Below are 12,576 nucleotides of genomic sequence, written 5' to 3'. Positions count from 1 at the left end.
TGGCATGGATATGGAGAAAAGGGCACACTTTTACACTGCTGGTGGGAATGCACACTAATACATTCCTTTTGGAAGGATGTTTGGAGAATACTTAGAGACCTAAAAATAGACCTGCCATTCGATCCTATAATTCCTTTATTGGGTTTATACCCAGAAGACCAAAAATCACAATGTAACAAAGACATCTGTACCAGAATGTTTATTGCAGCCCAATGCATAATTGCTAAGTCATGGAAGAAGCCCAAGTGCCCATTTACCCACGAATGGACTAGCAAATAGTGGTACATGTATACCATGGAATATTATGCAGCCTTAAAGAAAGATGGAGACTTTACCTCTTTCGTGTTTACATGGATGGAGCTGGAACATATTCTTCTTACCAAAGTATCTCAAGAATGGAAGAAAAAGTATCCAATGTACTCAGCCCTACTTTGAAGCTAAATTATAGCTTTCATATGAAGGCTATAACTCAACAATTGCACAAAACTATGAGGAAAGGGCCAAGGCAGGGGACGGGAGGGGGGAGGTTAGGGTGGAGGGAGGGTAATGCATAGGGCCATACCTACTGTGCATCTTAGAATGGGTACAGGCGAAACTTACTAAAGGCAGAATACAAATGTCTACATACAATAACTAAGAAAATGCCATGAAGGCTACGTTGAACAGTTTGACGAGAATATTTCAGATTGTATATGAAACTAGCACATTGTACCCCTGATTGCACTAATGTACACTGCTATGATTTAACAATAAAAAAATTAAAAAATAGGGCGGTGCCTGTGGCTCAGTGAGTAGGGCGCCGGCCCCATATGCCAAGGGTGGCGGGTTCAAACCCAGCCCCGGCCAAACTGCAACAAAAAAAAATTAGCCGGGCGTTGTGGCGGGCGCCTGTAGTCCCAGCTGCTCGGGAGGCTGAGGCAAGAGAATCGCATAAGCCCAGGAGTTGGAGGTTGCTGCGAGCCGTGTGACAGCACGGTATTCTACCCGAGGGCAGTACAGTGAGACTCTGTCTCTACAAAAAAAAAAAAAAAAGAAATTAAAAAATAAATAAATAAATAAATCAGGAATGGTACCTTTTAATGGCCAGGTCGAAGAGGAGGAGAAGCAATCTAAAAATTATTCTGCACACTTAGGAAGGCCAGCAAGGTAGGAGTAAATCCCACAGCAAGTGATGCTATGGAATCGGTGGAAGGGAGATCTTCTCAGTAAGAAATCGAGTAAGGGGAAAACTTAAAAACTCCTCATATTTAGCATTTCGTGGCCATTGGTGACCTTATCGAGAGCTAAGTGCCGTGAAAGTAAACTTAAGGAAGCTACAGAGGCTGCCCAAGGCCAGCACAACCACTTGGAAGAGTTCAAAGGGAACAGACATGGCTCTATGTAGGCTTGGGCACAGAGACAGTTTGCTTGTTTGTTTATCTCTCAAGGTATTTACATGCCAGTTGGAAGAGTAGAGCTGAGAGTGTGATGGGGGACATTCTCCCACCCAAAGGTTTTTGATTTAATTTGTGTAGAGTAAGGCCTGAGCATCAAAATATTAAAAGCTTTCCAAGTGATTTTACCATGCAGCCATGTTTGAAATCCACCATTCTAGGTCATAGATGCCTGTGTGTTTAATTTGCAGTTATTATATGAGTTTGTTTAGTATCAGCTCAGTCCCTGAATGCTAATCCCCTCAGGGGTTTACACGGGGGCCAATAATTGTTCATGACCACCTGTTAGCTCCATCCCAAGGAAGTTAGCATTTGGTCTTGATCTACATTCCCTTGTCAAGTCAGGTCAGAACGTCCTGTCTCCATGGGGCTCTTTGATCTGCTTCAGTGGACAATTTCAGAATGATAATCTTTTAGTATCTTTCTCAATGCAGACAAGGACAAAGAATTTGCTTAGCTTTTTTTCTATTTCTTTTTGGTACTTGGGCATATTATCCAACCTGCTCATTAGTTATCATATATTAATGTTAAAGTCTTTCTGTTCAATTAATTATTTTGAAAGTTTCTGCCATGTCATAATTAGTATTTGAATTCTCTTTTAAAGGTTTAAAAATATATAAGCATACCATCTTAGTAATCATAAGAGGGTACCATAACAAGTTTACAGTAGGGGAAACAGAGGCTCAAAGAAATTAATTTAAGCTGTATCACACAGCCAGAAATAGTACACAGAGGTCTTGAAGCTAGACCCCCTGAGAACACACCCAAAGGCCCCTCAGTATATCATGCTTCTACTCCAAAGGTGACAGTTATTTTTACACAAATACCTCACCTAGCACTAGAAGGCGAGAATGCAGACACTGCTTTGATAGTGACAACTCTGTCAGGAGACAGTGCTCATAGACTCTGTGGGTGGGTGAAACTTGTGGAAAGGAGTTTTCACACATGGCCCTACTTCGTACCCATATAGACTCATAATTTTAGAGTTGGAAAGAAGTCTTAGCCAAAATCCTTTTTTATAGAGGTGGATGAGTGACATCACATCTCATTAGTAACAAAGATAATATTCAAAGATGTCTTAAATACGTTCACTGCACTTCTCCGCAATTGTATAGCAATTAAAATTAATCCAAATATTCATACTTGAGGACAATGGGACAAATAGAATCTACTTTGAAACTAAGTAAAAAGCTGTTCTAGAAATCTCTAAAAGCTAGTTTCTGGAGATGCTATCTCTAATATGGTAGCCAGTTAGTCACGTATAGGTGTCTAAATTTAAATAAAGCTAAAATTTAGATACTTAGTCACTCTAGCTGCATTTCAGGTGGCTACCACATAAGATAGTCCTGATTGGAGAACTTTTCCACCACTGCTGAAAGTTCCACTGGACAGCACTGCTGTAGGGCCTAGATTATGCCTTTCACTAAACCCATGAGCATTGCTAGATTGTCCCAGAATTCCATAGACCCACATGTATAGTCAAAAACCATTCGACATTATTTTTTGGAAATACTGCACCCATGGTTTTGTTTGTTTGTTTGTTTGTTTGTTTGTTTTTTAAATCATAGCTGTGTACATTGATATGATCATGGGGCATCATTCATTAGCTTTGCAGACCATTTACCAAGTTTCACATATACCCTTGTAAGATGCACCGCTGGTGTAATCCCAGCAATCCCCTTCCCCCTACCCACCTCCCCCCTCCCTCTTTCCCTTTCTCCCTTCCCCCTATTCGTAGGTTGTAACTGGGTTATAGCTTTCATGTGAAAACCCTAAATTAGTTTCATAGTAGGACTGAGTACATTGGGTACTTTTTCTTCCATTCTTGGGATACTTTACTAAGAAAAATATGTTCCAGCTCCATCCATGTAAACATGAAAGAGGTAAAGTCTCCATCTTTCTTTAAGGCTGCATAATATTCCATGGTGTACATGTACCACAATTCATTAATCCATTCGTGGATCGATGGGCACTTGGGCTTCTTCCATGACTTAGCAATTATGAATTGGGCTGCAATAAACATTCTGGTACAAATATCTTTGTTATGATGTGCTTTTTGGTCTTCTGGGTATATGCCCAGTAGAGGGATTACAGGATTGAATGGCAGATCTATTTTTAGATCTCTAAGTGTTCTCCATATCTCTTTCCAAAAGGAATGTATTAATTTGCATTCCCACCAGCAGTGCAAAAGTGTTCCCTTTTCTCCACATCCGCGATAACATCTCTGGTCTTGGGATTTTGTGATATAGGCTAGTCTCACTGGACTTAGATGGCATCTCAAAGTAGTTTTGATTTGCATTTCTCTGATGATTAAAGATGATGAGCATTTTTTCATATGTCTGAAGGCTGCACGCCTGTCTTCTTCAGAGAAGTTTCTCTTCAAATCCCTTGCCCAGCCTGCGATGGGATCCCTTGTTCTATTCTTGCTAATGCATTTGACTTCTCTGTGGATTCTGGTTATTAAACCTTTGTCAGAGACATAACCTGCAAATATCTTCTCCTATTCTGAGGGCTATTTGCTTGCTTTACTTACTGTGTTCTTGGCTGTGCAGAAGCTTTTTAGTTTGATCAAGTCCCAGTAGTGTATTTTTGAAGCTGCTTCAATTGCCCGGGGGTCCTCCTCATAAAATACTCGCCCAGCCCAATTTCTTCAAGGGTTTTCCGTGCACTCTCCTCTAGTATTTTTATAGTTTCATGTCTTAAGTTTAAATCTTTGATCCATTGAGAGTCTATCTTAGTTAATGGTGAAAGGTGTGGGTCCACTTTCAGTCTTCTACAGGTTGCCAGCCAGTTCACCCAGCACCATTTGTTAAATAGGGAATCTTTTCCCCACTGAATGTTTTTAATGTTTTTAATTGTCAAAGATTAAGTAACGGTAAGTAGCTGGATTCATCTCTTGGTTCTCTATTCTATTCCAGACATCTACTTCTCTGTTTTTGTGCCAATACCATGCTGTTTTGATCACTATTGATTTGTAGTATAGTCTGAGGTCTGGTAGCATAATTCCTCCTGCTTTGTTTTCATTTCTGAGTAATGTCTTGGCTATTCAAGGTTTTTTCTGATTCCATATAAAACGAAGTATTGTTTTTTCAAGATCTTTACAGTATGACAGTGGAGCTTTAATAGGGATTGCATTGAAATTGTATATTGCTTTGGGTAGTATAGACATTTTAACAATATTGGTTCTTCCCAGCCATGAGCATGGTATGTTTTTCCATTTGTTAATATTTTCAGCTATTTCTTTTCTTAGAGTTTCATAGTTCTCTTTATAGAGATCTTTCACATCCTTTGTTAGATAAATTCCCAAATATTTCATCTTCTTTGGCACTACTGTGAATGGGATAGAGTCCTTAACTGTTTTTTCAACTTGACTGTTGTTGGTATATATAAAGGCAACCAATTTATGAATGTTGATTTTGTAACCTGAGACGTTGCTGTATTCCTTGATCACTTCTAAAAAGTTTTATAGTGGAGTCCCTAGTGTTTTCCAGATAATACTATCATATCATCCGCAAAGAGCGAAAGTTTGATCTCTTGTGACCCTATATGGATACCCTTGATCACCTTTTCTTCCCTAATTGCAGTGGCTAAAACTTCCATTACAATGTTAAAAAGCAATGGAGACAATGGGCAGCCTTGTCTGGTTCCTGATCTGAGTAGAAATGATTCCAATTTAACTCCATTCAATATGATATTGGCTGTGGGTTTGCTGTAGATGGCCTCTATCAGTTTAAGAAATGTCCCTTCTATACCGATTTTCTTAAGTGTTCTGATCATGAAGGGATGCTGGATATTATCAAAAGTTTTTTCTGCATTGATTGAGAGAATCATATGGTCTTTGTTCTTTAATTTGTTTATATGCTGGATTACCTTTATAGATTTACGTATATTGAAGCAGCCTTGAGACCCTCGGATAAAACCAACTTGGTCATGATGTATAATTCGTTTGATGTGTTGCTGGATTCTGTTTGTTAGGATCTTGTTGAATATTTTTGCATCTATATTCATTAGTGATATTGGTCTATAATTTTCTTTTCTTGTTGGGTCTTTTCCTGGTTTGGGGATCAGGGTGATGTTTGCTTCATAGAACGTGTTGGGTAATCTTCCTTCTTTTTCTACATTTTGGAACAGGTTGAGTAATATAGGTACTAATTCCTCTTTAAAGGTTTGGTAGAATTCAGATGTGAAACCATCTGGTCCCGGGCTTTTCTTTTTAGGGAGGTTTTGTATGGTTGATGCTATTTCCGAACTTGATATGGGCCTGTTCAACATTTCCACTTCATTCTGGCTAAGTCTTGGAAGGTGACGTGCTTCCAAGTATTGGTCAATTTCCTTCAGATTTTCATATTTCTGAGAATAAAGTTTCTTGTAATATTCATTAAGGATTTTTTTGATTTCTGAGGAGTCTGCTGTTATTTCATCTTTGTTGTTTCTGATTGATGAGATTAGAGATTTTACTCTTTTTTTCCTGATTTGGTTGGCCAAAGGTTTATCTATTTTATTGACCTTTTCGAAAAACCAGCTTTTTGATTTATTGATCTGTTTTATTGTTCTTTTGTTTTCAATTTCATTTAATTCTGCTCTAATTTTGGTTATTTCTTTTCTTCTACTGGGTTTGGGGTTGGAATGTTCTTCCTTTTCCAGTTGCTTGAGATGTCCTATTAAGTTGTTAACTTCCTCTCTTTCCGTTCTCTTGAGGAAGGCTTGCAGTGCTATAAATTTCCCTCTTAGAACTGCCTTTGCGGTATCCCAGAGTATCTGATAGTTCGTGTCTTCATTGTCGTTTTGTTCCAAAAAATTGGCGATTTCCTTCTTGATCTCATCTCTGACCCAGCTATCATTCAGCATAAGGTTATTTAACTTCCATGTTTTTGTATGAGTATGCAGATTCCTGTTGTTGCTCAGCTCAAGTTTTATTCCATGGTGGTCCAAGAAGATGCATGGAATAATTTCTATTCCTTTAAATTTACTGAGGTTAGACTTATGACCTAAGATGTGATCGATTTTGGAGTAAGTTCCATGGGCTGATGAGAAGTATGTGTATTCAGTTTTGTTGGGATGAAATAGTTCTGTAGATGTCTGCTAAATCCAAATGTTGGATGGTTTCGTTTAAATCTAAGATTTCTTTGCTCCGCTTCTTTTTTTTTTTTTTTTTTTTTTGTAGAGACAGAGTCTGACTTTATGGCCCTTGGTAGAGTGCCGTGGCCTCACACAGCTCACAGCAACCTCCAACTCCTGGGCTTAAGCAACTTTTGCTCCGCTTCTTATTGGAGGATCGATCCAACACTGGCAAAGGAGTGTTGAAATCTCCGACGATTATGGAGCTGGAGGAAATCAAGTTGCTCATGTCTGTTAGAGTTTTTCTTATAAATTGAAGTACATTCTGGTTGGGTGCATAGATATTAATAATTGAGATCTCATCATAGTGAGTATTACCCTTAACAAATATGAAGTGACCATTCTTGTCCTTCCTTACTTTTGTTGGTTTAAAGCCTATTGTATCTGCAAATAAAATTGCAACACCTGCTTTTTTCTGATTACCATTTGCCTGAAATATGGACGACCATCCTTTCACCCTGAGTCTGTATTTGTCTTTTAAGTTAAGATGTGACTCTTGTATGCATGAAATATCTGGCCTGAGTTTTTGTATCCAATCAGCTGACCTATGCCTCTTTAGAGGACAGTTTAAGCTGTTCACATTAATGGAAAATATTGATAAGTCTGGTGAAGTTTTAGGTATCGAGTTTTTCAAAAGTCCACTGGGCATTTTTAATCCTTTCGCCACTGTGGAAGTTGGAGTTTGATCCGAAGTTTCTGAGTGAGTTTACTTTTGTGGTATAGGATTGGGTTGGTCATTATGGAGGATAGGTCTGAGAATATCCTGAAGAGCTGCTTTGGTTATGGCAAATTTCTTCAACATATGAATGTCATTAAAGTATTTAATTTCTCCATCATAAATGAAACTCAGTTTAGCTGGATACAAGATCCAGGGTTGAAAGTTACTTTGCTTTAGGGGATTAAAAGTCAGTGACCACCCTCTTCTGGCTTGAAAAGTTTCAGCAGAGAGATCTGCAGTCATTCTAATATTCTTCCCATTGAAGGTAATGGTTTTCTTTCTCCTGGCAGCTTTGAGGATTTTCTCCTTCATATTAACTTTAGTGAAGTTAATTATGATATGCCTGGGGGATGTCTTATTGGGGTTGAGTTGTGCTGGGGTTCTGAAGCTGTCCGCTATCTGAATTTCAGAATGTCTAGAATTTTCTGTCTGGAAAATTCTCTTTCATAATTTCATGCAGAAGGGCCTCTGTGCCCAGCGAGGCCACTTCATCTGTTTCTGGAACTCCTATGATTCGGATATTCGCCTTCTTCGAATTATCCCAGAGCTCTCTGAGAGAATGATCCGTTTTTGCTCTCCATTTCTCTTCCTCTTTGAGAGTTTGGGAGCGTTCAAAGGCTTTATCTTCGATGTCAGAAATCCTTTCTTCTTTTTGCTCCATTCTGTTGCTGAGGGATTCTACTGCATTTTTCATATCTTTGAGGGCTACAAATTCTTGCTTCAGTGTGTCTAAGTCTTTGGTGGTTTTGTCTTTAAATTCGTTAAATTCTTGAGACAACTTTTGAATTTCTCCTCGAATTCCTAATTCCACTTTGTTAATCTTGTCTGCAATCCAAATTCTGAATTCAATTTCTGACATCTCAGCCAGTTGTTTATGAATGGGATCTTCAATTGCATCTGCCATATCTTTCCTTGGGGGGGTTGATCTATTCTGGTTATTCATGTTACCAGAGTTTTTCCGCTGATTCCACCCCATGGTTGTTTTACTCCCTCTGATTTTTTCCCCTGGGGCTTTGTCGAGGGCCTGTACAGTGTTGTGGCCTGAGAAACTGGGGCCCTGTCTGGTGTAGTGGGGCTAAGTGGTTCTGTCTTGTTTTCAGCTGGTTTCTGTTCCACCCTAGTGAAACAGATACTTTTGATTGAAGTCTCAGCTGTGGAAAAATATCAGCAATTAAGTCACCCCGCCCCCCCCGGCAAACAATTGGAAAAGAAAAAATCAAACCTTCCTACCACCGTGCACCCAGGGCACCACCTGATTTGTCCTCAGGCGATTGGTTCAGTTCAAAAAGTCCAAATCAATTGTCTCAGTCTGCACCTGTTCGAGTGAGAGAGTTTAAGAGGTCTCTGGGAACTGAATCACAGGGGTCTGGTGACTACTCTGGTGTGGCTTGCTCCAGTGCTGCGTGGAGTCAGGAGAAGCCACCCAGCCAATAAATCAGTCTGGGAAGGTTGCTGCCTCCTTCCCCACCTTGCACCACTTCACATCCAGTCACTGATAGCCCTGCAGTTTGCTGACCCAGTTGCCTGTAGTGAATCAGTACTCCAGGAGTTTGTACCTGCCTGAATCACAAGGAAGTCTGCCAGGCCGCTGCGCTCTGCCTCTCTCCAGCAGGAGGAGGTGAGGCCTGACAACCTCGGGTGCTTGATGAAGGTTGAGGGGTTTTCACTCAGGTCCAGTCTCACTGTTGATTAATGTTACTGATAGAACAGAACAGAACAACTCTGCGGTTCCCCTGCAGAAGAGAAGCTGAATTGAGCTCCAAATCAGCTTGTGTTTGCTCTTGTATTGTCTATAGGCTGACGATTCCCTGAGGGCTAGGTGCGTCTTAGGTTTAGTAAAGCGGACCTCTGGGTCAGCCCCGCCCTGGGAGTTTCCCTGGTTTGCAAGTTGGAGTTGCCTCAGGCAAACTCAGACTCTCTGGTTGTGGGTTGTGGCTTCAGAATATTCGGTATTGCTAGCAAAAGAGGGCCGCTGCTTCACGGCTGAGGCAAGGGCTGCTCCGGTGTAGCTCCCCTCCGGCCAACCGTCCTTTGTCCACTCCCGTACCCTGGAGTCTGCACCGACAGGCTGCAGCCCAGCACTGTCCACACCCCTCGAGCAATCGCCCAAGAGTCTGGACCCCTGGGGGACAGGCCTCCAGACCCTGGAGCGAGAGCAGAGGGGAGCGCGGGGAGTGCTGGGAGCCTGGGGCTGCGGGCAGAGAACACACAGATTTCTACACAGTTTTATGCCTGGCTGTATTGTCACCAAAAGACTGCTGTTGCACTGTGCCTCAGGGAACCGCCACTCCGGTGCAGTCCCCTCTCCGCCGATCGACCGGGACTGTCCTCCAGACCCCAGTGTGAGCGAGGGTGAGCACTGGGAGCTCAGAATTCCAGGTAGAGACTATATACAGTTTATACAGTTTTATTCCTGGCAGGAGGACGCCATGGCACCCTAGTAGGGGAGGTAGGTCCAGTTTTTAGAGGGTCTCTCCCGTGGAGTGTAGTGGGAGGACCTTTGAACTCTGACCGGTTGTTTGTGGGGCGTTCTCATGGGGGAGGGGACTCCTGTCTGCTTGGTGATGGATTTTGTACCTTTTGTTTGTATCCTTGTGGTCGCAGCTCGCCTTAGTGGGGTTGACGTGCGTTCTACAACCTTCTCTCTTAGTGCAGCTCAAATCCACCAGGTTACTTGCTCAATTTTTGTCCTTTAACTCTCCTTCTGGACGGGAGCCTCTGTGGAAAGCTGGCTTCAGTCAGCCATCTTGTCTCCTCCACCCATGGTTTTAAACTCATAATTAGGAAGACAAGAATAAACTCCTTAGAAAAAAGTTAGATTATTCCTTCAATGGAGTTACTACAAGAGAAATCTTTTTTCACAATTGCAATGAAAGATTTAAAAAGTTAGGAGATTTAAGGGATAATACTTAATAGTGTAATAATACTGCAAAAAGAGTCAACACGCTTCTGAAAGCTGTTAAATTAAGCAGGGAGAAGGATGAATATGAAGACTGCATGAACCCTGCAGTTTTATCTAGAAAAACGTCCACAAAATTAAGTCTCCATCAGGCCGGCCTGTGTTCATGTGACGTGTGTGGGTGAGTGCACATGTTTAAGTCTCAGGAAAACCAGTATGACGAGGCCCCCAGTTTTCCCAGATTCTCTATCATTCTGTTTGTATCTCCATTTCAGATCAATGGTGGAGAGAAGCGGCCTGCCTCTGATATGGGGAAAAAACCAAAAACTCCCAAGAAGAAAAAGAAGAAGGACCCTAATGAGCCTCAGAAGCCCGTGTCTGCCTACGCGTTATTCTTCCGTGATACCCAGGCTGCCATCAAGGGCCAAAATCCAAATGCTACTTTTGGTGAAGTCTCTAAAATTGTGGCTTCGATGTGGGACGGTTTAGGAGAAGAGCAAAAACAGGTAAAAAGGGAGTCAAAGTGGACTGGGAATACAGGAGAGGGGAGACAGTGTCTACCCTCTAAAACAATGGCTTCCGAGGACTTCAGGGCAAGTCTTCAGGTTCCAGAACCAAGGCTGAGACTGTGCCCACCAGCACCAGACTTCAGCGACGTTCCCATGATGTTAGCCTCCTTTTTTGCTCCTCCATAAATAGCATGTTAGTTCCTTTGTTCCAAAGTTTATATAGTGTAGTTACTGTTGGCAGGACTTTCACATATCCCAGCCAGGATTACATCATTCCTTAAGTTGCCAATGTGATGATCATAAAGACAGAAGAAAAAAAAATCCAAAAAGTATTTTGAAAACTGTCCACACCTCTCTACAGCACTTATTCTTTTCCCTTTTGTCATCAAAACCCTCCTTCCTCTTTGCTAAACGAACCTCAAATTCAAGGATTTCTACCCTTACCCCTTCCCTAAAGACCACCAGGGTTTGTTATTCAATCTCCCATATATATTTATACCATATTTCTAGGCTGTGTTAAATGGGACCAGATGCCTGGTTTTTTTCCTTCTCTTGTGGATTGCCATGGTGTGATTGAGGAGCTTGCTTGTGGAGGGCCCAGGAAACATCACAGCCACAGCACAAGTAACCCAGAAGGTCTTAGGAAGTACGAAGCAATACTAACCTCGTGTTCCTAAACCAGGGACGAGATGGCCATGGTCACCACCAAAAATTTCATTGTCCCAAAGAAAAAAATTGAAAAGCATTATCATGAAAATAAGTCTTTGAAAAATAATTACGTGGATGCAGCTTCAGCCATTGCAGAGTACTGAACTGCATTAATGATATGTTAGTCTCATATTTGATTCTTAATAGAGACATTAACCTTTCCTCATCATGTCCATTAAAGTATATAAAATATGGAAAACCTCGGACTTATTTTTGCATGTCAAAGAACCCTACATATTGCGGCTCTGTAGTATATCAACATTTATAATGTGTATGCTTTTTACACTTTTAAAAGCATTTCTGCGTCCTTTACATTGTTTTACTCAATACTTATAGATATACAGGTAACTTATTACCCAAATTTTGCATGTTATGAAGTGGGGCCAGATGAATTACATATTTATTTATTTAATAAATATTTATCGAGCATGTAAGTGTCAGGTACTGTTCTAGGCTCTGAGTTGAGTGATTTATCTAAGGCTCCTGCTGCGTTGAGTGATTTGTCTAAGATTACCTGGCTACTACACAGAATGGCTGTGACTAGAACTTGTCACTCAACTTACATTTCTTTCCTAACAACCCGTAGGAAACCAGTGACAGGGGCAATGATAAAAACAGTTGCTAAGGAAGCAGAACCTGCTTCCTCAGTTTCTTTCCCCATTTTTTCTGCAAGTCAAAGCCATCTACTAGAGTCTGAGGCCTCTGTCCTTTTTTGTATGTCCCTTTCAAGATTGCCAGGCTGAGAGAATGCCATCCTGGGAAAGCACAGGCCTGCCGGGTGGAGCTCTGGGTGCAAGTGTCGTCTTGAAGCCACCTCCCAGTTAAGAGGGTGGTGGACATTGTGTAACGTGATTCTAACTAAAACCTAGTAGAGCGGTCTCAGGTTTGGACACTGGTTTCAATCCTGACTCAGATCAGTTTGCTGTGGCACTCCTAAATCGGACGTGTGATTCCCAATTGATGCTGGATGTGCAGGATGGAATTTTAGTGACTTCATTCCTCCGCTCAGCAGAACATCACTGACAGAGAAACCAAGTGCACATCAGCCAGGAGCCCCACCTCCTTCCCTAGTCTCTGGATTACGTCCCCTGCGATGCCACTTATGAGGACATAGCATGTTCTCTGTGCCAGTAAGCCCTCTGTGTTCCCAAATATGCACCTTCAAAGCCATACACTCTTTTGTTTTGCGAG

General features: G+C 41.5%; 1 protein-coding gene across 1 annotated transcript in view; it reads left to right on the top strand.

Annotated features, from left to right (window-relative positions):
• TOX (thymocyte selection associated high mobility group box) overlaps positions 1–12,576 on the top strand; it is a 317,136-nt gene that overhangs the window by 272,638 nt on the left and 31,922 nt on the right. The window contains exon 5 of the mRNA XM_053559342.1: positions 10,444–10,674. Coding sequence (XP_053415317.1) covers positions 10,444–10,674 — 231 coding nt within the window. The remainder of the gene's footprint in view (positions 1–10,443; positions 10,675–12,576) is intronic.

The sequence above is a fragment of the Nycticebus coucang genome, chromosome 13 (assembly GCF_027406575.1).
Source record: "Nycticebus coucang isolate mNycCou1 chromosome 13, mNycCou1.pri, whole genome shotgun sequence".
NCBI classification, from domain to species: domain Eukaryota; kingdom Metazoa; phylum Chordata; class Mammalia; order Primates; family Lorisidae; genus Nycticebus; species Nycticebus coucang.
This window is presented reverse-complemented; position numbering and strand designations above follow the sequence as displayed.